The sequence below is a fragment of the Peromyscus californicus genome, unplaced genomic scaffold (genome assembly GCF_007827085.1).
Source record: "Peromyscus californicus insignis strain IS unplaced genomic scaffold, ASM782708v3 Scaffold_6__1_contigs__length_162567912, whole genome shotgun sequence".
Taxonomy (NCBI): Eukaryota; Metazoa; Chordata; class Mammalia; order Rodentia; family Cricetidae; genus Peromyscus; species Peromyscus californicus.
This window is the reverse complement of record NW_026294584.1, coordinates 143,382,947-143,410,126: the sequence shown is the minus strand read 5'-3', so window position 1 is coordinate 143,410,126 and position 27,180 is coordinate 143,382,947. Positions and strand designations below refer to the sequence as shown.

Here is a 27,180-nt window from a genome sequence, read left to right as displayed (position 1 = left end):
ATAGAGTTCGCTTTAATTGGATAATTGTGGAACTGTTCTTTCTCCTCAAAATGCTCACGTTTAGCATTTGGAATTCCCTAGCGAGGCCAGACCATTCACCCAAATTCTGAAACTGGCCCCGGGCTCCTAGACCAGCCATCTAGGAGGCATGCATGCCCCTTGGAATCCAAGGCTCCAGGACTACCTATCAAAAAGGAAATAGCAACCAAGTTTTTCTTTTTCACGGATGCCCCCTTCTGGTAAGTCATAGGAACTTCTGAAATTTTTTCTGTGACAAACTGGTTTCTAAGTTCTGTGGGTTCCCAACATGGGGAGGTGGGGGTGACGAGATCCAAATATTTCCCTGTCCAGGGCAAAGTGAGACATCACGTGTCCCTTTGGTTATTTTTTGTTAATTGGGAGTCCGGCCAGGGTAACCCGTGTTCCTTCCCTGACCTGCCTTGAGATCCTGGCAATGCCCTGGCGAAGACAGGGGCCTGAGAATAAACTTGGTAGCGGCAGCACCTGAACATCCATTGGATGGGTTTCAATTCTGAAGCTGTACAACAGAGCTGAGAAGCCATAAGGACATTTCACAACACGGGGGGCCAAGCCAAGGGTTTGGAGAGGCCCAGCGCAGGGCGTCAGCGATTCCGGGAGCCCAGCAGAACTCAGAAAAGTCAGGCCACTGGTGGGTTCCCAGTGTCTAGATTGTGAGGAAAAAAAGGGGGCTTCCTGTTTGTTAAGAAATTTCTTTGGCCAAACTGATGAATCTCTGAATGATTCCAGTTGTTGATGTCGTTGTCTTGTGTTTTCTGCTCTCGTTTTTGCTCTGCGTCTTGTATTTTATTGTCTTTATGTGCTCCAATATCAGGGAAAGATTTGTCTGTCTGTTTTGGAAGTGTGGATGTGTCTGTGCTTTCTGATATGTCTGTAAGTTTTGTATTGGAAACACGGAGCTGAGTAGGAAATGGGTCAGGCTCAACTGAATGTACGAGTCATAGTATGTTTTGTTTCTGATTGGTCTCCTTTGAGCGTATGAGCTGCCACTCCTCCCACGGCTTCTTCCATGGCTGGGCTCAGAATTGATCTCTGAGCTTTCTGGTCACTGGGTTTAGTTCAGTAGGGGTTCAAATGGTTTTTGGATATGGATAATGTTAAAAATGTTTTATGCTGTTCTCACTTTATTGAAACCCTATAGGCTGAGTTTTCCTGTCCCACCAGCCAGCTCCCAAAAAACCTCAGAGACTTATTATTAGTTATAAATGCTAGTCTGATAGCTTAGGTCTGTTACTAATTGGCTCTTAAAACTTAAATTAACCCATATTTCTTACCTATGCTCTATCACATGGCAGTATCTTTTTTCAGTGCAGCATGTTCATCTCCTGCTTCCTCTGAATCTGGCTGGCAACTCCTTGTGACTCTGCCCTTCTTCTTGCCAGTGTCCTCTCAGTCTGGGTCTCCCATATAACCTATTCTTTCCCAGCTATTGGCCAGTTGGCTCTTTATTAAACCAATGAAAGTAATACATATTCACAGTGTGCAAAAAGATTATTCCACAGCAAAAAAATCTGGCTCTGGAATTAGGTTATGGTTCTTCCCTTTTCAGACCCAGGCATGCTTTAAAAGTCTCTGTGTCCAGGATCAGAGGATTCCCGCCCCCGCCCCCCCCCCCCCCCCCCGATACTCTGACAGGGAGAAGAGCACAAAGCAGAATAACTAAAAGAGATGATTGGTTTCATTTAATTGCCTAAGACTTTTACTAAGATATAAACCTTATCTCAAGATTGGTAAGTTTACTGTGTATGGTTAAAAATCTGTAATATCTGTAACAAAAAAAAGTTAACTTGGTAACACACCATTGATAGTTTAAAAAAAACTATGTGTAAGAAATCTTAAAGGAACCATAGGGTATGATGCCATTGGGGACATAAGCAACATGTGACTTCACCACCATCTTTAGGCAGCAACATGGCTGGCAACCATCTTTCCTAGGGTTGGAGAAGATGAATGTCATGTGATTTCACCACCATCTTGATTGGAGATGATCACATGATGTGAGCCAACCAAGGAAGCAACAATAGTTTCCAAGATATTTCAGATTAGGATGGATTTATTTTTAAGATTTATTTATTTATTATGTATACAGCATATGTAACTACAGGTCAGAAGAGGGCACCATATCTCATTACAGATGGTTGTGAGCCACCATGTGGTTGCTGGGAATTGAACTCAGGACCTCTGGAAGAACGGCCAGTGCTCTTAACCTCTGAGCCATCTTGTATTTTATTGTCTTTATGTGCTCCAATAGCAGGGAAATCCAGCCCCAGGATGGATTTTTTTAAATGACAATTCCTGTCTTGAAAACAAAGTTTATGAAAAATAGGACGTAAAAACAAAGCTAGTTTAATAAGGTATTAAAGCCAAGAATGCACCTCATGCTGACAGCCAAACTTTATAATGTAAGAATCAACCAAGTGGTACTGGTTTTAAAGATATGAAGGAATCATGCAGAGCAGCTGAGAGTTGGCACAGTATGGCAGGGCTAGAATTCCTGAAGGCATCCCAGTTGCTATGGGGACCAGGAAAGTAAAGTTGTCAGTCTCCCTATGTGCTGCATTCATGATTTAAAATTTTATTTTGATACTAAAAGGAATTTCAATTCAGAAGCTGTTCCCCCCACCACCAAAGGCTCAAACTTAACACAGATAAAGCTGTAAGTTCTAGTCTTATAAAAGCTGCTAACACACTGTAAACTGTTAAAAATAATTAAGACATGCAATTCAATGATCAGTTGCCTAATAAAGGATCAAATTCTTTAATATGTTCATAACTATACTTGTAGTCATGCTAAGTACTAATGTAATTAATTACAGAAATAAGCCTTATTTAGCCTCTTGCCTATGTTTTCAAGATTAAACCAAAAGCAAGTAACTAAAAACAAGCAAAGACTGCTTAGCTCAGATATACTTAGTAGAAAATGGTACTCAAACTTGTCAGAGATCTGCTGAATATGACATTTTAAATGTTTAATGGAAAAAAAACCTTACTATTGTAGTTGGAAGTTTTCCTGTGTCCTACCTGGTCCCACAGCCACTCAGACCCAAGTAAACACACAGAGGCTTATATTACTTACAAACTATATGGCCTAATGGCTCAGGATTCTCACTAGCTAGCTAGCTCTTACAACTTAACTCAGCCCATTTCTATTAATCTATGCATTGCCACATGGCTTTGTGGTTTACAGGTACTTTCACATCTTTCTTCTCCTGGCAGCATCTCCCCACTCTCCTTTCTACTTCTCTCTCTCCAGTTTGAATGTACCACCTAACCTTATTCTGCCTCACCATTGGCCAAACAGTTTTATTTATCAGCCAATCAGAGCAACACATATTCACATACAGAAAGATATCCACAGCATACTATGACAGACAAACCTCAGCTTTTAGTGGTGACCATAAGGTCTCCAAAGAAGATGATGGTGCACCAGGACTCCACCTGGATTGTGGTCACACTAACCACTGGGAAAAGCTGCCCCAATTTCTAGATCACCACTAGTACCCTGCCCAAACTGTGGACAAAGATACTAGAGAGTTGATTGCCCTGCTTTGCCTAGACAAAGCAAGTCCTCCTAGTTCCTCCTCCACAGGAATGTCACTCAGATCTTCTAAACTTGACAGCTGAAGACTGATCCTTCCCTGGGATCTCTGCCTCCAAGAAAGCCATCAACAACACAAGAGCCTAGGGTGACCATCTAGATGATGGATAAGTCTCTGTCCTTTTAGTTGATACACAGGCCATTCAGGTTATACTTCCTGCTATAATTTATCCTTCTCCATCCTATGATGGCACTGACAGCTAGGCTAACTGCAACTTTGTGAGTTTAACAGCAGTAGGCAACCAGCTCCTTTCCGAAGGCTGTAGCCACCTTGTAAGTTCATTTTGTATGTAAAAATTAGGTGCTTTTTCTAGAGCTACTAGGTCTCCTGATGAGAAAGGCAGATAGGTTTGACTTGCTAACAGGCTTCATATTAAAGTATAAACAGGTTTCAGATGTTAATTTTACTGTTTCTTTACTTAACGGAACTTGTTTTGCAGTGACTGTTCTCAGTAATAACTACTTGTATCTCTGACAAATGATTAGATGGGGGAAAAAAGGCTCAAAGTCTATGCAAGTTCTGAGGGTATAAGAAAATAATTTAAGGTATGTGAATAATAGAAAATGTTTGACATTTCTTCCCCTCATCTAAGCTATTGTTATACTGAGATTTCTCACAGCTATCTGATATCTGCTTTTTCTACAGTGTGGATTTTAGTACAGAGTGCAAACAATGGTAATAGTAATATATCTAAAACTTTTATCTCTTTTTTTAAACCAAAATTTTCATATAATCTTCAAGGAATTGGGTAAATCATAAGACTTTTATCCACCTCTCACAGGTTAAATAGACTCCAGGTAAGTACAGCCTAAATTTTTTCACCTACCGAGGGGGGGGGGCTCTTTCTCTCTCTCCTTTGGTTTTGGGTTCCTCCCCTCCCTCAACTATCGGGATAATGGCCCTGTGTGGTGGTATTGTTCTCCCCAAAATATTGTGCACTCTAGTAAACTTATCTGGGATCAGAGACAGAACAGTCACAATATTAAACATAGAGGATAGGCAGTTGTAGCACACGCCTTTAATCCTAGCATTCCAGAAGCAGAAATCCATCTGTTCAAGGATACAGCCAAGCATGGTGACTTGCGCCTTTAATCCCAGAAAGTGAGCCTTTAATCCCAGGGAGTGATGGTAGAAAGGAAAGATATATAAGGCGTGAAGACCAGAAACTAGCAGCTTTTGGCTGGTTAAACTTTTAGGCTTTGAGCAGCACAGTTCAGCTGAGATTCATTCTGGATGAGAAGTCAGAGGCTTCCAGTCTGAGGAAACAGGATCATCTGAGGAACTGGAGAGGTGAGGTGGCTGTGGCCTGTTCTGTCTCTCTGATCATCCAGCATTCACCCCAATAACTGGCCTCAAGTTTGATTTTATTAATAAGAACTTCTAAGATTCCTGCTACAGCCCTGTAAGTTCCAAATGTAAGATTTTCTATTAAGTTTAAACTTTAATTTCTGTCCCTAGTCTATATTTGTCTCAGCAGATTTCCACTTAGCTAACAGACACCATCTAAAAATCAACTACAGACTACAAACTGCTGAGCTTTGGACTTCCTGAAAGCTAATGTGAACCAGTCCAGGGGATATAACTGCTCCCTGTATCTTCAGCTTGGTCAGCAAACCAGATGCTTCTGATTAATGTCCCATTGCCTGAACCCCCCACCCACAGGTTTTGACTAGAATTCTAGCCTTGCTGGGTCCTGACAATGGTGTCTTAATTTCAGTAGGAAATTGTTAAAGAGACTACATCACCCCTTGTCCTCAATAGGTTGGATTATTAGATCAAAGGACATGGCATATGGGGACAAAATAGCTACCTATAGTGCCTATTGGAATACCAGGAATGGTATCTGTTAAAATCAAATAGGCCCAGATCTATCAACAGGTAGATTCATTTGCTGAAATAGTTTTACAGTATAATAGGGGATTTGACCTGTTCTATACAGAACAAGAAGGTATTATATGGCTTTAAGAGAAAATTGTTATTTTTATACAAATTACTAAGGAATCATTAGAGATAATCTGGCTGCACTCAAAGACAGAGAGAGAGAGAGAGAGAGAGAGAGAGAGAGAGAGAGAGAGAGAGAGAGGATAAATATTGAAAATAAAGGGGACACTAGATGAAAAATGACTAGTTCCCATTCTCATAGGAACTCTGATGTCAGCCATCACAGAGCCAGAGTCAAGGATTTAACTCAGGATACAACTCAAGGGGAATGTAAGTACTAAAATCAACCTATAAGCCCCACTTGCCAAGGACAGATAATTGCCTGGAATTCAGCGGTGGGGGCTGTGGTTCTTGTGAGATAGCAAATTATGTGTTTTCACTTTAATAAACAAAGTTGGTTGCCCCTACCTCACACAATGTTGGGATCACACATAGGTGGGAGATATGTAGGCAGGAAGTACATCAGGATGTATATGTACCCCTAGTTGGGCCAAGGTGGGAAGTACCATAGCTTTGTCGAGGTTTGCTTTTATGAACACACCAATAGGAAGAATGTTAAATTGAAACAAAAAAAAATTTTGATCAGGTTAAGGGCTAGAGATTCTTTAAGTAGTTAGAGGAAGCAAATAAAGCTTATTGTGAGTCCATCCTAAGTGCATGCTTTGAAGTAAGGGGGCAATGAGGTGAAGCCACAAAATGAAGGGACTGGGAAAACAGAAATCCCCAGGCATTAAACAGCAGGCAGCATAGTCTGATGTGAGGTTTAGAGTAGCTGTATTGAGAGTGGATGTCACAGTGTGTCTCAGTGCCATCCCAATACTAAGGATGGATTGTCATGGTATGTCTCAGTGCCATCCCAATATTTAGAGTAGATTTTCACAGTATGTCTCAGTGCCGTCCCAATACTAAGAATATAAGCGAACAAAAAAGGCTCTCCTTGAAAACCAGAACAATAACCTGAGTACAAAGATAATGCAAATAAATCAAAAGTAATCCAATTTGTAAAACTTAAGTGAAGCTTTGAATACTGAGGGAGAGAGGAAAGCAAAGTCGTGGCGGACTCCAAGATCTCAGCTTAACTAGTACAGGCAGGCTTCTGAAATCTAATGGATCAGTAACTTTAGTAACATGGAAGATGGACAGCCCCCGAGATGTCCAATGGACAGTCATTTAATAAGGTCCAGTTTGGAGATAATAAATTGATGACATTATGAAGGAGATGAGTTCAATCATTAGTTGTGTATATTGGCTGATCCAAGCAAAACTCTGGGGAGTCTCCATGTTTACAAGAGCAGAGGAGAAAACCCATGCAGGAAAAGCTGCAGTGACAGACAGAAGTGGGCCATAGACACCAGGCTAATATTTCAAGATGAATGGATTAGTTAATATCAAGTCAAGCTGTAGAGAGCTCCAAAAATCTAGATAGTCAGCCACTGGTGGCTTGATGAAAACATTTTACTGAAATAGGTAAAGCAGAAACCAGATTTTATAGGAACTTGAAATAGGAGATAGAAAGTGGAAAACACATTTACTGAAATTTTTTTCAGGAAGTTTTTCTTAAAAGAGGTGGGAGAAGCTGAACAGAAACCAAAAGCCATATGTGGTTACAGGAACATTTTCTTGTAGCTCCTGTAGGTTTGGTCATGATAGAAAGGGAGTGAGAAAAGAGATAGAAGAAAAAAAGAAGGGGTCTCCTTGGTCTCCTGAAATTCAAACTACAGATGAGGAGATTTGATTTAGACAGAAAAGAGAGGTGGCTTTATTCACAGTAAGCACAGGAAGAATAACAAGCAGCCAGCTGTGCAAACTAAGTGGTAAAAAGTTCCAGAAATCCTCTAATGGTCTCCTTTATTCTTAAAGGAAAATGAGATATTTTACAAGAGGTTAGCAGATTGAAGAAAGGTTTCCTCTTAAGTAACTGCTGTGAAGAATGATGATGAGATAGTGTGTCAGTGACAGGGATGACCTCAGGGCTCAGCTGAGACTGACTGGGTGTTCACATTTGTAGACACATATTTACACATTATTAGAATCACCATGTACTCAAGAGACAGAGGCAGGAGGATATCTGTGAATTTGAGGCCAGCCTGGTCTGCACGAGTTCCAGAACATGCCAAGGCTACATAGTGAGAACTTGTCTGGGGAAAAATACAAATCTCCATAGTGGCTGATTCTTTTCTAGTAAGAGAAATACCTATGATCATTCAAACATTGTCCTCTGTAGATGAATCTTGACAAATCCAGTAATTGTGAATGAAACACTTTTCAGAAAAAACACCCTTCTTTGTTATCAGGGCACAGGCTTCATCTTCAACCTGGCCTGTGACTTGAAATCTGCAGAGGAAAAGGCCACACATTAGTGACTCACAGGAGGGCAGGGCTCCACCCCAGATACTCACCCTCTGCCACAGTCTATAAGTGTTTTATGTTTTCCTTCTCCTCCAAGGTAGACACTTCAGATATTGCAACATTCAGACAGCAAATGAACTTTTCAAAACTAGAGCCAGATACCCTGGAGTGCTGAACTGCTGTGAAATAATCTTTTTGTACACTGTAAAGATGTCTTGCTCTCTTTGGTTTAGTAAATAGCTAGACAGGAAGAGGTTAGGCAGGATTTGCAAAGAGGGAGAAAGTGCTGATGTAAAGAAGGGCAGAGTCATCAGGAAACATAAAGAGAAGCAAGATGAATATTGCAATAGTGAGGAAAGGTACTGAGCCACATGGCAGAGCATAGATAAAAAGTATGGGTTAATAAGGTGTAAGAGCTAGTTAGTAACAAGCCTAAGCTATCCGCCAATCATTTATAATTAATAATAAGTCTCTGTGTGGTTATTTGGGAGCTGGCCAGTGGGACAGAAAATTCTGTCTATACTGAGCAGCACAACAGAAGTAATAACAAAGACCTGGCCTCAACATAGGAGAAACAACTCCTAATAGTTGTCCTTTGTGCATGGCCCACTGCAGCATGTATGCATGCACCATACACACACACACACACACACACACACACACACACACACACACACACACACCCCTCTGTAAGTAAAAACATATTTTGCAAATAAATAGTAAATCAAATTATGAAACCTTATCATCTTCCAGACCCAAATCCCAAATGTCACACATTTAAAACACCTTCCCTCGCTGCTATGAAATAAATTTCCTTGATTCTATTAGTAGTAACTAAAACATAAGCCAACTCTTTGGTATATTATGAGCTTGCTAAAGATAGAAATACCAACTCCAGTTAGGGAGGAGGGCAGAGTTAAGTGAAGAAACTTCCCCCATGCCTTTGTTCCACAGTGTTCAGACCAATCTTTTCTGTCTTAGATAAACACATGACAACACAATTTCATAAGCATGGTAGCTAATCTTGGCTATCAACTTGACTCATCTGGTAAGAGGGAGCCTCATATGAAGAGCTGCCTCCAGAAGAATGGCCTGTGGCCCTGTTCATGGAGGATTTTCCTGGTTGCTAACTTATGGAAGAGGGCCTAGCCCACTGTGAGTGGTGCCGTCCCTGGGTAGGTGGTCCTGGGTGTATAAGAAAGGTAGCTGAGTAAGCCATAGAGAGCAAACTATTTCCTCAATGGCCTCTGCTTCAGTTCCTTTCTCCAAATGCCTGCCGTGCTTGATTAAACTCCCCCATTGGCTTCTCTCAATGGTGGATTTGGTTGGAAAGTGTAAGCCAAAGAAACCCTATCCTCCCCAAGGTGCTTTTGGTTATAATGTTTATCACTGCAAGAGAATGAAAACTAGAATATGTTGATTATAATTTTCCACTTGTAACTTCTGCATTATTAAATTCAATGGGGGTCTAAATAGTACCATACATTATTTTAGGAGCCTCTGGTTCTCCAAGACAATTTTTATGAACTTTTGTAAATTAACAGGTATCAAACTTTTCCATCCTACAATCACCTGACCACTTGAAGCTCCTGAGAGCTACCAGTAGGGGGTGGTCTATAGAGGTCTCACATTTCCCCAGTGGTATACAGACACCAAACACTCACAGATGTTGGTGTAACGGTGTGCCATCCAGCCAGGTCCATGTTTTCTGTGTGTCTGTAACATTCAGTCCAATCCAAAAGTAAACTCCATCGTGTATTTTACTCTGGATGAAATCCTGAGAAAAGAGACCCAGAGGAAATCATCCAGATATCAGCTATGAAGAGAGACACTGCTGGTTTCTTACATACAAACCTAAAAAGATTCTGATGCTCATATTTCTAGCCAGGAAGGTTGCAAGAAGTCTTCTGTATATTTAGAAAAAGAAACTGTGTGGGTCGGTTTTCCAACTGCGTGACTTGTCTATACATTCTGTTTGATGGAACTGAGGAGGATACAAATAGCAGTCTATGAAAGGGTACAGAGGAGACAAAAGCAGGAATAGGACTGCCTAGAGGTGACTTGAAATGGGTTAAGAGACATGTGAATCAAAACTAAACATCTGTTCTGACTAAAACATCTTCCTCATTACCAAGATTCTTGACAGGCTGCCAGGAATTGGCAATGGTTTGCATTTTATTTATTTGGCTGTAAGTTTTTGAGACAGAGTCTCACTGTATAGTCCAGGCTAGCCTCAAACTCACCTATCTCAATTCTATTGCCTCAGTCTCCCAAATTCTGGGATCGCAGGTGAGCACTACCATCGCTGGTTAAATTGGGAATGTTTTGATGGGTCCTTCAAACTTCTCTCTTCCTCCATGCAGAAGCTCAGTATTGATAGTAAATTATCCTAAGAACCTGACTGTGCCACTTATCTGTAGAGTAACATAGCCAAATTATGCCCCTGGGGAAACTGTATAATATTCCCTGTAGCTGTAGCGAAAATTCTGTCTCACAAGTTTAATCTTAGAGGTAATTAAGATTATAGCTGTAAACTGCATTGCATAGTGATTAGCACATGACTGACATTCAACAAATGATGGCAATTAACAGTAGAATAATTGTGTTATCATAAACTGTACCCACATCTCTTGGTTTAGAAAGGACTAAGTTTCATGAGATTAGCTCTTACCAGTTCTGCCTTGTCTTGGATCACTAAGAGACGTGATTTCCTTACTGCACAGGATATTTTACTGTCAATCCATGACGCAAAGTTCATGTAAAACTTGTAACATTTCCCTTGTTTCTGGAACCAGTCATCAGGGCATGATTTTCCTAGAAGAAAAAAAAAAACAGTATGGGAAGAAATAGAAAGGAGAAAGAAGTTTTAAGACCCAAAGCAATTGCTGCATTGTTTTTAAACTTCAAAAAAAAATTAGGTCTGCAGAAATGGCTTAGTGGTTAAGAGCACTTTCTGCTTGTGCAGAGGACTCAGATGCAGTACCCACTACCCACGTGGCAGCTGTAATTCCAGTTCCAGGGGACCCGATGCTCTTTTCTGGCCTGTGTAGGCACTGAACATATGTGACATGCAGACAAAAGACTCATACACATAAAATAAGAATAAAGATTTTTTTTAAAAAAGAGTAACAACACTGTCTCACTTTTAGGGAACCAATTCCCTTCTCTCTTTCCATTAATGAAAAGTCCATAGAAGAGGCAAATGCTAACACATTCACAGGTTGTTTTTTTTGTTTTTTTTTTTTTAAGGCTATACCGAACTTGTAAATTGCTGTATTGGTTTTATTTTTTAATGTATTTTATAATTTGATTTAATTTTACATATCAGCCACGGATTCCCCTGTCCTCCCTCCTCCCCCCTCCCCCCCACCCCCGCGGCCTCCCCCAGCCCACCCTCCATTCCTGTCTCCTCCAGAGCAAGGTCTCCCCTGGGGATTCAGCTCAACCTGGTAGATTCAGTCAAGGCAGGTCCAGTCCCCTCCTCCCAGGCTGAGCAAAGTGTCCCTGCATAGGCCCCAGGTTCCAAATATCCAGCTCATGCACTAAAGACAGGTCCCGGTCCCACTGCCTGGATGCCTCCCAAACAGATCAAGCTAATCAACTGTCTCACTTATCCAGAGGGCCTTTTCCAGTTGGGGGCTCCTCAGCTATTAGTTCATAGTTCATGTGTTTCCACTAGTTTGGCTATTTGTCCCAGTGCTTTTTCCAATCTTGGTCTCAACAATTCTCACTCATACAATCCCTCCTCTTTCTTGCCGATTGGACTCTCGGAGCTCCACCTGGGGCCTGGCAGTGGATCTCTGCATTCGCTTCCATCAGTCATTATTTATTGAAACTATATATATAAAGTCTTTTCCTAAATTCCAAAGACATATGAATGTATAAAATATTTTCCTTACAAAAAACTTAAGACAGGTACAAAGTTATTAACCTCATATTCCTCATTGTATAAATAAAGACAGTTAAATTTAATAAAATACAGAGAAACTAAAGTTTATATAACTGACTCAGGATTATACACCTGATTAGTGGTGGGCAGAGTGAAAATTAAAGCAACAGCAGTGTATCCGAGCAGACTGCAGAAGAGATCAGTGGCGGCCTCCAAGGCATACAAGGGTGAATTCTCTACAACTCACGCTCTCTGTCTTAAATGCAGGTGGTCTAAAACAGTGGGCAGAGGACGAAGTGTGTCTTCTACCATTTGACAACCAAGAGCTGATAAATTCACCTAGATAATTAGTGAATTTAGTGTGTGTGTGTGTGTGTGTGTGTGTGTGTGTGTGTGTGTGTGTGTGTGTTGAGTGCACGCCTACTCCACAGCCCGCATAGGGAGGAATCAGTTCTCTCTTCCACGTGGGTCCCAGGGATGAAACTCAGGCTGTCCGACTAGGTGGCCAGTGCCTTGCCTGCTGAGCCCTGTGGCCAGCCAGGAAGAACAATTTTTAAAAGCAGAATTCATAAAAAAAATATTGTAATCTCTTTACAATAGACAATCACAGTCCATGAGGTTTTGAAGTAATGATCCAAGAGTGTTTAAAAAGAGACATGTGGGCTAGAAATGAAAAGTGCTAAGGAAGCAGTTATTCTCAAAATTCTCTTTCAGCACAGAAAGTATCTCTTCGTACACTGAAAGAACACTGTAGTATAGTTTAGCCTCAGGGGCCAATAGATTTATCTCCTTGAAAAGGAAAATTTGAGTATTAAATTAAACTAATATTCAGAAGTTAGTATATATGTTTTAACTGAAATAATTATTTATGCCTTCAACTTAGTTGCAGATATATAAAACTGTATTTTACTTAAATTTTAGTTAGTTTTATTATCTAAGTAGTGAATATTTTTAAATATTCACAAATATTTTCAAATACTTGGTACATATCAAAGAGGATTAATGTGAAAATAGAACCTACAAAATTTTTTTTTGAAAATAAACTCTATACAAAGCTAGTTATTGAGACTGGGAAGTTGTTCCTAATATATATATAATCTTGTTTTTACTTTTGTTTTTGCCACAAGATCTCCCTGTGTAGCTCAGGGTGGCACAGGGCATTGATGATGCTCCTGCCTCAGCCTCTTGAATGCTGAAGAAATCTGTAACTGTCATAAAGGGCTTTGGGGACCAGCAACATGCCTCAGTGGGTAAAAGTGCCTGACACTAAACATTCCAATCTGAAAGAACAAAACAAAAAATCCAACAATTTCACAGCTTATCTTTGGACCTCCACAAGTACATCTTGCCACATGCATCCACATACATACATGCACACAAAAAAATTTGATAAAATTAAGATAAAAATGAGGGCTTTTCTCCCTCCTCTGATCTCAGGAATCTAGGTGAAGAAGTTGGTAAGCTAGCCTCTTCTTTTGTTAGTTTCCAGGTGCATTCTAATAACTTTTCTTCCGTGAGCTTGTCTTTTGTCAGCTTAATTTGCTTGGTCCCAATACCAAGAGCTGAAAGGATCGAGGAAAAGATTCCCGTCCTTAAGATGCGGTGACATGGACCACTTACCCGTGGAGTTTATTTTGTCCTGCTGTTGTTTCCTGGGAGAAATATCCACACAGCTGCAACATCTGCTTTCATTATTACCAAGTATCCCCTCGTTGTGCTTATCACTTAAGGAATGTACACTCAGCTGACTTACTGAAGAGTAAAAAAAACAGAATGCTAATTATATTTCTACATATACAAGCCTGCACCCCTTTATTTTAATAAAATTGTTATGGAATACACACACTGCTAGTCAAGAAGATATCTGATCGATAATATCTCCACCTTTTAATTTTACAAAGGAAATGAGAAGGTTTCTCCCTACCAAGACCTATATAGAGACACAAAATAATATTATCTAAATCAAATTTTAAAAGATAAAACTTTTCTTTATTCATATTAAAGATTAAGACAGTCAGTTAAATTTTCTTTATATTTATTAAAATTTCCTAATGTGGTGGATTGGAATTGTATGTGAGCTTAAAGCTAGTCATAGGATCATTATACTGCTCAGTGTTTTCACCAGGAACCAAAAAGAAAGCACTTCATAAACTCTAGGGTTCTTTGGAGACTTAAACATACTGTAAATCAGTCATTTACTGTAATTCCTAACACATGGTAACTGCAAATGGAAGAAATAACAAACACAATTGTGTATTTTTATCTGTGTGCTGTTGACTTTAGCAATAGACCTTGGATTTAATTTGGACCTAACTTCTCAACCAGCTGATAAGTTTTATTCCAAGTTTCAAAACATCTAATTTTGTAATACACTTAAAGGATAAAGCTAACTTTGATAAAACCTTAGTTCTCTCACTAAAATCTACAACTTCATCTCCTAGAAGAGTTAGGTCCAAATTCACATATTTAGCAATAAGTTAAAATTAAGGTAGGATAGATTTTCAAATTGACACACACATAGGGCATCATTCGTGATCACAGTAGGATCATTTCATGTCAACAGAACTAAAATAATGATGGAAATCAGCATAGGATAACATGCAAAGTGATTCTGCAACTCTGGAGAGAGCCAGAGAAACTCTTTAGGAAACACTATGGTCTCCACATCTGGGCAGGTAGTTTTCAAAACACTCACCATGGATAGCTAGTCCTATCACTGTGGCCACCAAGAAAACCAATGCAATGCTGGCCAGTCTCAGAGCTGTCTGATGCCATCTTGGACACTCTGGGTAATCTGTAATGATTAAATGTTCTTCTATAACACTTAAAATATACTCATAAATGTGTCATAACAATAGGAAATCCTGAGAGTACACACTGTCTTAAGACAAGAAAGGAACCTATAATCTTTTAAGTGGTGAGGTAAATGGGTGTGGTGACTCAAATCTGTAAATCCAGAATTCAGGAGGTTCAGGCAGGAGCATGGCCATGTGTTCATGGCCAGCCTGGAATAATAGAGTGAGACTGTCTCAGGTGAGCAAACAACAAAGAAGTTCAACATACTTTGTTTACCATCATTAAATAAGCTTCTTACGTTGGCAATTTTATTCTAAAGTCACACATCAGAGAGTAAAGTAAGTTGTTTAGCTTTCATTTGCACAGTGATTGACTTACTCAGATAAAATCATAAGAAAGAGTCCCAGGAAGAAACACACAAGAAATGCCAAAATAACTGAGTGAAAGTAAAAAAATAAAAATAAAAATAAAAACACAATTGTCTGAGGAGGTACATGAGCAAAACTAATTTTAATCATCTTCTGAAAAACAAAATACATTTATATTGATTTATGAAACAAAACTCAGGTGCTAATCATTATAATTATATATTTTACTTTAATAAATAAAAAATTTCCTTAATCTTCAACTCAGGAAAAAAACTAACTCATTACACTCACTCTAAGTATATTTATAAATGTATTTTATGTGCCAAGAATTAGGCTGCTATACAGTTATAGGTATAGATAACTACACACTCTCGTAAGTGGGTAAATAGTTGTAAATAGATCATTGCAAAATAGGTAACAAAATTCTTAAGATGAAGTTAGTTTAACTTCTAATTATTAACACTGAAAGTAGAGTTAAAATTTCCCACTAACTTTCTAGGCATCTAGCCAGTCATCAAATAAAGGATTCTAGATTCCTACCTTTGTATGTCCATTTGTGTTGGCAGTGATAGGAATGTTTTCTAGGCTTCTTTACAGTTACTCTTTCTGCGTCTTGCATCTGCCCAACCATCCTATAAATAGAAAAATCCATTTTTGAAGGAAACAGAGACATCATCTAACAAAAAAAAAGTGCATATAAAATTGTAGCACTGAAACACACACAGCCTATCTCTGTAAAACCACAAAGGATATGGCCTCAGAAGTAGAGGGGAATTTGTGCTTTAAACCACAAAGTTTCTTTTATCATAGATTTTAGAGTTGCAGAAAATTGCTGAAAGCTCTCGTGTTTTCTCTGTTGATATCTTATTTATTTTCTTTCCTTATGGAGACAGACAGACAGATGTGGAGAAAACAGAAAGGAAAAGCAGATATGACATTTTATGACAAATTTGGCACAATTAATGACTCAATATTGATGGTTATTTTTAATTAATCCCTTGTCCGGATTTCGCCTGTTCCCTGCATTTGAAGACCCTGGCGCCATACATAGCAAGGTAGAGTGTGTTTATTACTCCTATCTCTTTGGGACACTCTTTGATCTGTCAGTTTCTTATTCCTTCCTCATTTTTGACTATTTTGAAAGTTTCAAAAAATGCTGATAACGTACTTCATAGAACATTCCCGATTTGAAATAGTGTATTTATCTCACAATTGCACTCAGAGTTTTGGATGAAGAACAAAAAGGTGAATTGTCATTCTCGCCATATCCTCTAGAGGGCGCCAATCACCAGCATAAATATCTCTGCATCTATTACTAGACAGCACTAGTCAGGTGGGTTTCTTAAAAAGTTCCTCTATCCACCCTGTTTGAGGAAATTATGAAAAGAAAACCTGTAAGCATTCACGTGACGGCTTTCATAAAGCTTAGATTTTAAAATGAGAAGGCTGATTCCAGAATCATACCTCAGACTGTCTAGCTTTATACAAAACTATTAAACTATCTTTCAAAGCAGCTGTTCCTTTCTCTACTGCCAGCGTGAATGAAGAGCCCCAGTACATCATCACTTGATTTCGAGAACTTTAATGTTAGCATTCTATAGGCATCTGCTGACATCTCACATCTCCATGCTGGGTTTATTTGCATTCCCCTTTTGCTAATGTTTATGTGCTAATTGCCCTCCTATGCATCTCCTTTGATAGATGACATCTCAATGCTGGTTTTGTTGGTATTTCCCTTTTGCTAATTGCTGATGTTTATGTACTAAGTGCTCTCCTATACATCTCCTTTGATAGATCTATTTGGACTATAGGCTCAGATCTCACTTGGGCTGTGTCCTTACCTATCATAACACACATCATTTTACTGTTTGTATTTTGCAAATTTGCACTACCAGTTTGAAGAATGTGTTTTCAACATCTTTAAACTGTCTTGTATAGCAGTGGTTTTTTGATTCAAGTAAACACAACTTTCTTGTTTTTTTTTCTTTTTCATGGATTGAGTTTTAGGCATTGTATACAAAACCTGTTTACCAAATCAAGGTTATAAAAATCATCACTTGTATTTGCTTCTGAGAGTTTTATAATTCATTTCTGTATTTGGTTCTTTGTTTAAAAATTAATTTTTGTTTAAAGTGCAGAATTTTATAAGTTCTTTAAATTTTTCATACATTGAAATCTAATTTTTCTAACACTACTTATTGCTATGCTCAGATCATGAGGACCCCCAAAAAGACCACCACGGAGACTGAATCCCATGTGTAAAAGCAAAGACCCTTTATTTCAAGCTCAGAACTTGGTCTCTCTATCTGTCCAACACAGCAGTGTGAGCAGAGAGTCCTGAGCCCGAGCAAGATGGGGTTTTTATCATAGCAGAAGTTGGGGTGAGGGGAATTCTAGGGTTCAGGACCCTGATTGGCTGACATTTGTCTAGAGGTGCTTGGAATTTTTGGAATGTCAGGTACTTCCCCTTAGATCCAGGCCCTTCATGGATGAGGTCAGCTTATGGTTTTTCCTGGATCCGGGTGTTGCCTGCCAGTAAGCCTGTCACAGAAGCTGTGTCTGAGCCTCTAAGCATGTCATGGCAGCTGTGTGGTCAAGCTGTTTTGGGCCCCCAAACACGTATCATATATATATATATATGTGTGTGTGTGTGTGTGTGTGTGTGTGTGTGTGTGTGTGTGTGTGCACACACATGGGAGTGTACATCATGTCTGGTTAGCTATTAAGAGGCTTTGTGGTGTGGAACAATCTTTTTGTACAATATGAATGTGTATTACTCTCACTGGTTAATAAAGAGCTGACTTGCCAATAGCTAGATAGGATGTTTAAGTCAGAGGAATGCTGGCAAGAAGAAGGGCAGAGTCTCTGGGGTCAGGAGGAGATGCAGAGAGAAGCAAGATGAACTTGCTGTGTTGAAAAAAAAAAGGTACCACTACATGGCAGAGCATAAATAAGAAATATAGGTTAATTTAAATTGTAAGAGCTAGTTATTAATAAGCTTGAGGTATTTGATATTTATTAAGTGGCACTGTTTACTGCATGAGAGAAGCCACAAGGCACAACAAAACCCACCATAAGAGTTTATTAAGGGAAGGGAATAGAATGGGTGTGCATAGGCCTATGGAATGACTGTGCAGGAAGAGAAGGAAGGAATAGGTAGAACCCACTTTTATAGGTCCCCCCAAACATGCACATATGAGCTTACATAGCTATGCTGTGCATGCACATAGATTACATGATCACGCTGCACATAGATTATGTGATCACACAGTGCATGGATTACATAGGACATAAAGCCCTGGGATGACTAAGCATCTTGCCTAGTTACTCGACAGTGGATGGGTGGCCATGTAGCTTGGGGAGTGGCTAGGAATTCTAACAAATTGGCCAAGCATTTATAATTAATATTAAGTCTCTGTGTGATTATTTGGGAGCTGGCTCACAGGACAGGAAAAGTCCATTGACATATGGTGCCCAACATTAGGCAACTTAGATCCACATGAAACCTGAGAAAGCTTAAGAAAAGGTTCCAAACACACATAACCAGAGCCAAACATGGCTTCTTAGTCTCACAGTCTCATGTCAACTGCAATACAGAGACACATCTTCCAGCAGCTGCCTGCAGGACGGAGCCAGCCACCAGCTACCATGAGCTACCGTCATACACTAAGCTGAACAGAGCAGGCATCTGACATAGCAGTTTAAGATTCATCTCATGTGATCAAAGGACAATACAGATGCTCAGTAAAGACAGATCCAGACAAAGGAAACCTCTAAATGTGTTACAGTGGGTTTAAAAATATAAATAGGCTTAGGAGAGAAAAGCAGATATACTATCAAATTAAAGAATAGTTTTTTAAAAAGAATAAAATAATAAAAAAACATAATAAGCTATGTAAAGATGGAAAATACACAGAGTCTGGATCCTGTATGTTATTGTGTTCTCTCTAAATTTTTTGATTGCTAATGAATAAATGACATCTGCTAAGACACATCAGATTATGGAGGCTCCTGGATTAAAGCAACCTATATATTTTAAAAATATCTTGACTTCAAAATGGAAGTCAAAAGGCATGTTGCTTTGGGAAAGAGGTTATGCTTTTATTTCCATAGGAAATGAGAAGCTATGAATTCATTCCAAGTTGATACAGATGAGGGGAATACTCCATGAAAATCCTGACTACAGACACAAAGAAATAAACCTAAAAACACCCTACAAGACAAATAACATATATTTTACCTGCTCAAATACAAAACAAAAAAATCATCTTTAACTGACTTGTGCACACCATATATTCCATACTTGTAATATATGTTACCTTTTAAAGTTTATGTATTTTCAGAGCAAGGGGACCAAAAAACAATAAAAATGAAAGGCCCAGATGATCTAACATCTCAAAATGCCTCTGTTAAAGTTTGTGAGTTCTGCATCCAGAACAGCTTCATGGCTACTGGCTGAGGTAATCCAACCTCACAAAATACTCCAGCCAAGATTTAACAATTTAATTAATCCTGATTTTCTCAAGGTTGCCCCAAAGATTCCAGTGCCCCCGGACAACAGGAAGAAATCTAGAAAAAACAATGCCCACATTCCCAAAAGATGGGTTATGGCTATAATCATTTAAGAGGGGTTGGTTACAAGTTGTTATTGGTCATTAAAAAAAAAAACTAAACAAAAGAATTAAATTCAAAGATCTCTTTCTAAAGGAAAAACGGGGGATAGTATATAAAAATGATGGGATAAAATGGTAGATTATTGAATCTACTTTAATCCAAAAAAACAACTATTAATCTCAAAATATTTTTCTTGGTATGGATTTTGGTATATTTTTACAAATTTAAAGTTAATTTTGTTATACTGTGTATATGCTTCTACTCTTGCTTGGGGTATTGTGCTTATGCAGCTCATTTAAAAATATAATGTATAATTAAAAATATAGATTAATAGTTATTTATATATAATAATCAAACTTGTAGTCATATTAGGTATGTTTTCAATGTTAAACAGACATATTTAGATAGATGGTCTTCAAATACTTCAAAGGCCTACAGAATATGGCATTTAGTATGTTTAATAACCTAAGGCTTTTCATGACAGTGAGATACATCTGCTCCTAACAGCACTGATCTATTGTATAAAGTATACTGTATAAAGTATAGTGGGCATCAAAGAACTTTCATATGAAGTTTGCTTTCTTAATGGCAAAGGTTAACCATTTGGGTAAAGAAACTTTCCTTTCCTCAATTGCTGACAGTATACTGTCCAAACTAAACCAGTAGGATGCAAAAGAAAGTAACTGCCAAACTTTGCCAAGATAAGGTAGGACAATCCTTCAAAATTCCCTGCTTCTCAAAAATGTCTGTCAGATATACTAGGCCTGTAGGCCAAAGTTGGATGCCTCAACATTACATAAGAACTTTGGTAACTGTCCAGGCAACCAGATATCCCAGTCATTAGGTAACATTACACACTTCTGGGGTCTTTGATGGAGTTAAAGACTAAATAATTAGAATTACAGTTTTCCTTAGTTATGATAAAAGGTAAATTAGATATAAAACTTTAGACTCACAAAGATAAGATAGATAATAGACTATTTTCTCTAATTTTACCAAATACAAATGGACTGGATATTGTTACTATAATTCTTACTTGACTACTATTTTTTTTTTTTTGGTTTTTTTTTTTTTTTGGTTTTTCGAGACAGGGTTTCTCTGTGTAGCTTTGCGCCTTTCCTGGAACTCGCTTTGGAGACCAGGCTGGCCTCGAACTCACAGAGATCTGCCTGGCTCTGCCTCCCGAGTGCTGGGATTAAAGGCGTGCGCCACCACCGCCCGGCTTTGACTACTATTTTTATTATATATAGTTTTACTATGTTAAAGTCAAAACCTTCCTTTTTAATTAGACATATGTGGAACAATCTTTTTGTACAATACAAATGTATTACTCTCATTGGTTAATAATAAACTGTCTTGCCAATAGGTAGGTAGAATTTTGGGGGCAGAGGAATACTGGAAAGAAGGATGGAGTCTCCAGGGTTGGGAGGAGACATGGAGAGAAGCAAGATGAACTTGCCATGTTGAAAAAAGGTGCCAACACATGGCAGAGTGTAAATAAAAAATATGGGTTACATTTAAAATGAAAGAGTTAGTTAGTATTGACTGAGCATTTATAATTAGTGTTAAGTCTCAGTGTGGTTATTTGGGAGCTGACTGGCAGGACAGGAAAAGTCCACCTACAGCTTTGTGTTTTTCTCAAAAAATGAATCAGTTTTATTGGTGTGGCTTTATTGGGGGAAGTATATTTTGTTCTGTTTATTTATTCATTTGTTTTTCCTTTTTTGGTTTTTGTTTTATTTTGTTCTTTGAAACAGGATCTTATGTAGCCCAAATTAGCCTTGAACTATATATGTAAGCAAGGTTCACCTTGAACAAGATCTGATCTTCCTGCCTATACCTTTCAATGACAGGTATGCAAGATGACTCATGCATCAGTTTGTTCTGTAGGACCATGCTTATTTGACTACTTTAGATTAAGACCTTAAAATTATTCTTTATGAATCCTCCAAACTTTTAAAATTCCTTATCAAAATTGTGGTGATTATTCTAGTTACTTCTATATATTTAAAATCAGTTTTTCAAAGTCCTTGAAATGATTTGAATGGGTTTATTTGAGATTGTAGACCATAGATAAAATTGGAGAAATTTGACATCTTAACAAGCATGAGTCTACCCACTCACAAACGTAGAATACCTCTGCATTTATTGAGCAATTTGATTTCTTTTGGAGTTTGTAGTTTCCCACATACAGATCATATATATTTATCTCTAAACTTCTTTAGTGTTTTGGTTCTATTGTAAATTGTACTTCTAAATGTTAAATTCTAATTATTCATTGTTAATATGCAAGAAACAATTAACTTCTTTTTTCTCTTTATTGAGAAATTTTTTTATTAATTTTATATACCAACCACAGATACCCCTCTCTTCCCTCCTCCTGCCCCCACCCCAGCCTTCCCCTTCCAATCCACCCCCATTCCCTCCTCTGAAAAGGTAAGGCCTCCCATGAGGAGTCAGTAGAGCCTGGTACATTCAGTTGAGGCAGGTCCAAGCCCTCCCCCTGTATCAAGGCTGTGCAAGGTATCCCACCATAGGTAATGGGCCCTAAAATGCCAGCTCATGCACCAAGGATGGATCCTGATCCTACTGCCAGGGGCCCCTTCAGCAGATCAAGCTACACAACTGTCTTGCTTATGCAGAGGACCTAGTCCAGTCCCATGGAGGCTCCACAGCTGTTGGTCTGAAGTTCATGAGTTCCCACTAGCTTGGTTTGGTTGACTTTGTAGGTTTCCCGATCATGATCTTGATACCCCTTGCTCATAGAATCCCTCTTCCCTGTCTTTGATGGGTGGTGGGGGGCAACAGAGGGTAGGGGATGGGGGATGAGAACATAGGGAATAGGATGGTTGAACTGGAACAGGAACAGAGTGGGAGAGCAATGAAAGAGATATCTTGATAGAGGGAGACATCATGGGGATAGGAAGAAACCTGATGCTAAGGAAGTTCCCAGGAATCCACAAGATGACCCCAGCTTAAACTACTAGCAGTAGTGGAGAGGGTGTCTGAGCAGGCTTACCCCAGTAATCAGATTAGTGAATACCGTAACTGCCATCATAGAGTCTTCATCCAGTAACTGATGGAAGCAGATGCAGAGATCCACAGCCAAGCACCAGGCTGAGCTCCAGGAGTCCAGTTAAAGAGAGGGATTCTATGAACAATTAACTTCTTAGTGTTAATCTTCAACCCTGCACATTCAGTGCTCCCCCTTCTAACTTTGGGGATTTTTTATGTTGGTTTTACAAGTGGTCTACCTGAACAGTCACGTCATCTGTGACATGAAACTGCTTTCTAAACACTGATTGAATAAAAGAATAAGTTAACATTCTCTTCTTTCCGACAATCTCATGACTAAAAAAAAATAAATTCTTTGGTTCATTCTTTTCCAGTCTGTATACCTTTTGCTTTGTTCTCATCTGAGGCCAGAATTTCTGTTTCTTCATGAAGAGCTTGGACTTCCAGTCTAGTGTGAAAGCAGGTGGTAAGCATGGGTGTCTTTGCTTCTGATTCTAGAGGAAGATACATTTTGTCTCTCACTTTGAAACCAATGTTAGCTGAAGGCATAGGCAGGCAGATGTCTAGGAGTTCCATGCTAGCTTGTTTCACATAACAAGTTCCAAGCCAGCCTGTTCTTCATCGTGAGACACTGAATAAAGAAAGAAACGGAGAGGGTGGGGCTGCACCAGCTTTTTATAGAAGCAAAACTATTATTTCTGCTCCAACAGAGGAGAAAATACATAGCTGCGAAATTATGAACTAGAAGGTAGACCTAGTGGCTGGCGTATATCTGTAATCCCAGGTGGAAGGCTGAGACAAAAGGGTGCCCGGTTCAAAGCAGAGTGAGCTACATAGCAATACTTTGTCTCAAAAAAATGTTTTAAGTAGAAAATGCATAGAATAATTGCTCTATACCCCAAATTCTAAACACATTTGGCCCTGTTAATCAACAGACCTGCTCAGATTTCTAACCTGTTTCCTACATCAAAGAAAGACAGGATGATGGGACAACCACAGCCAGTTCCTTGTCAGCAGCATCAGTGACGATGACATTTCTTAGACACACTGTGAAGGCTGTGGTTTATCTAGACTTTTATCATCTATTTCCTGTGCCCCCATAATTTGTTTGAAATTTTGCACAAGCCTTAATCATTCAGAGTAGCATGCACAAAAGCACATATGACACACTGTCTGTATGCTTTAGAGGCAGGGACAGTAGCAAAAGAGACACATGGAAGAGAAGCTTGGGATCCAAGGGGATTCTTCAACAGCATCTCCACTAGGAGAGACTATTTGTCAAGAGGCTGCAGGAGGTGGAGAAGCAGAGAACAGAATAGAGCAACTGGAGAATAAAAATAATAATGAGCTTAAGGGCAGTTGTGAACCATGGGTGTGTGCACATGAGGAAGCTCACTTGATGCCTAGTGCAAGCTGTTTATACAAATGTGGTGCACATATATACAGGTCAGAAAAGTGCAACAGATTCCCTGGAACTGGAGTTACAGATAGTTGTGAGCCCTCATGTGGATGCTGGGAATCGAACCCCAGGTCTTCCTCGAACAAATATACAGACAAAATAACAAGTATAAATCACCTCAGCCATTTTTTTCCATTCACTATTAATAATTCTGATTGACCTTAAGAAAAATAAAGATGTAGTCTTCTGGGAAAATCTCAATTCTAAATCAAAGTATACATTTCTAGAAGGTTATTGAAAGGAAGCCCTTCTCAGAAGACCAAGCCTGGTCTGTGAAATGGAAGATAGCATCTCTTGTCTATACATTACCTGATCTTTAGAGATAGCTCTCAGCCAAGGGATTTCCATAACTTGGATCATGCACCTGACCACACAGATAGAACGTGTCTTTCATTTGATTGTGTTGATGAAAATGCAACACAACTGAAAATAAACTATGACTTTCTAGAATGAAAACACCTGTCTTTTCATATGTAGACTATCAAACCCTCAGAGGTAAGAGTCTATTAACATGACGTTTTGAATTGGTGACCTTGGTATGCTGTAGAATGTGGCAACGTATTTTGAAGCAATTTAGACACACAATTTTAAGGATATTCGCCATCAATGAAATAAAGTACTGTGAATCCTGGCATTTGAGTGTGTGAGGAGATAATGAGATTAGCCAGATGTATCTACATGAAACTGAAACCAATGATACTTGTCTTTTTCTGAACTTGCAATGGTATAAGCAGTCTTTCTCTGTCCCACCTGCCAGCTCCCAAATAACCACACGGAGACTTCTTATTAATTATGCATGTTCAGCCTTAGCTTAGGCTTGTTTCTAACTAGTTCTTATAACTTAAATGAAGTCATATCTTTCAATCTACATTCTTTTACATGGCTTGGTTACCTTGACTCTGTACTGCCCATCCTGCTTCCTCCACGTCTGGCTGTTGACCCCACTTTCTTCCTCTCTGAGTCATCTCTCTCCCAAGAAGTCCTGCCTAAACTCTTCCTACCTAGCTAATGGCCATTCAGCTCTGTATTTAACCACTCACAGTGACACATCTTTACACAGTGTAAAGGAATATTCTGCAACACAATGGCAGCTTCCAAAAATAAAAAAAGGATCTACCTTTAAAGAAAAAGGTAGATCCTTGGTCCCAATCTTAAAGTCTAATCCAATATATTTAGGATAGTGTGTAGGAATACATATTTTAAACATTAACCCCTTCAGAGAAGATGGGCACATTTATCAAAATTACTAACTTAAGTTTGGAAAAAGAAGATAAGAAAAAAATATGCCACATTAGCTTCTTACTTAGACAGTTGCCAAAAAAGGAGAAACTAGATCACACAGCCCTGATTCTACCATGGTATTCTCCCCAGAACACAGTACTTCTCTATCAATTACTTTGGAGATTACTGAAAACAGTAACCTTGTGGATTTTTTCTTTTACAGTGTCTTATCATGTGACCATGGCTGTGCTGAAACTTGCTATATAGACCAGCCTGGCCTCAGACTCACAGACATTCTCCTGCCTTTGCCTCCTGAGTCCTGGAAAAAGCTGGATTTGGATGTTTTTCATAAATATGTTCTGATTGAAATGGTATTGACAGCTTTGGAGGAAAAAGGTATAATTTATTTTTTAACCTAGATATCTTTGACTTTACTATCCAGTGCTGTGGGATGTTCTGTATGGCAAATGTGTTGCTGATTAGTCAATAAATAAAACACTGATTAGCCATTGGCTAGGCAGGAAGTGTAGGTGGAACAAGGAGGAGAATAAAGCTGGGAAGTGGAAGGCTGAGTCAGAGAGACACTACCAGCCGCCATGATGAGAAACAGCAAGTGAAGATGCCGGTAAGCCACGGGCCACATGGCAAGGTATAGATGAATAGAAATGGATTAATTTAAGCTGTAAGAACAGATAGCAAGAAGCCTGCCACGGCCATGCAGTTTGTAAGCAATATAAGTCTCTGTGTTTGCTTGGTTGGGTCTGAGCGTCTGTGGGACTGGCAGGTGAGAGAGATTTGTCCTGACTGTGGGCCAGGCAGTAAAGCTTTAGCTACAATCCAGGTCATAAATCCTCTTTTGTGCACTATGACAATATTGTAAGTTACTGTTTTATCAACATTCAAAGTCAGTGTTTTGTGCAATGATTCTGGACAGAATCCATAGTTTTTATAAATATGTTGTTATTTCAGCCAAGTTAGCACTAGAACTCACCTGCTTTTGCACTGTTTGTTTGCTTGTTGCCATTGTTAAACTATTCAGCTGGATTCTATCAGTTCTTGCTACTTTGCCCAATATGACCTATCTTTAGGCAGCATAAAACTCTACTTAAAATCCTTTGTAACACATCAGGTGGCTGGTTGAATGTTTTATAAAATTCATTAAGAAAGCTAGGATCAGAAAAGGAAAATAGAGATGGAGAGATGATTCAGTGGTTAAAAGCACCGGCTGCTCTTCCCGAAGACCTGGGTTCAATTCTCAGCACTGCCATAGCAGTTTACAACTGCCTGTCACTCCAATTCCTGGGGATTTGATGCTCTCTTCTGGCTTCTGATACACAGACATATGTGCAGGCAAAACAACCATACAATTAAAACAGAAGTAGTGAATGTAAATGAAAAGGAACATAGACCACAAGAAGACCAATCACACAGGGCTAAAGCCATACTAAAATGACTTAGCAAAGGACTCTTCCCTCAATGGGAGCAGCTTTCCTCCTTCACAACCTCAGGACAGCTGCAGGCCTCTCCACAGAGTGATAGGAGCCAAAGCAGCCAGGCCTCAAGAGCAGGAAGGTGCTTGCTGCCATAAAATTCAAGACACTCTTCCAAGTCTTTTATCTCTTGTCCCTAATTAACTCCATCATAATTTGCACAATCATGAAATGGTCCTCACTACACACAAACAAAGGTGAGAAATTTGTCCCTGAAGTTCTGAGTTTGTCAACCTGATGTGACCCGATGACAAAAGGACAAACTTGCAGCCCAGATTAGCATCCCAACCTTTGTCCAGCAGCTTTTCAAGAGTGTGGCTTCCAGGCTCACCCGTGATTATCTCTATAAAAGCAATCCCTGTTTTAGAATGCTTCATTTTACCTAAGGTAGAGAAGGCAA

At 39.1% G+C, this 27,180-nt stretch overlaps 1 protein-coding gene across 1 annotated transcript; it reads right to left on the bottom strand.

Annotated features, from left to right (window-relative positions):
• Positions 1–2,296: 2,296 nt before the first annotated feature.
• Positions 2,297–23,214, bottom strand: LOC128098921 (killer cell lectin-like receptor subfamily F member 1). The gene is made up of 7 exons (XM_052720446.1): positions 22,615–23,214; positions 15,522–15,613; positions 14,513–14,611; positions 13,438–13,569; positions 10,600–10,742; positions 9,593–9,705; positions 2,297–7,913 (listed from the first exon to the last, which is right to left on the bottom strand). Exons 2-7 carry the CDS (start codon positions 15,610–15,612, stop codon positions 7,784–7,786), a joined length of 708 nt encoding a protein of 235 aa, XP_052576406.1. The 5' UTR covers position 15,613; positions 22,615–23,214; the 3' UTR covers positions 2,297–7,783.
• Positions 23,215–27,180: the final 3,966 nt, after the last annotated feature.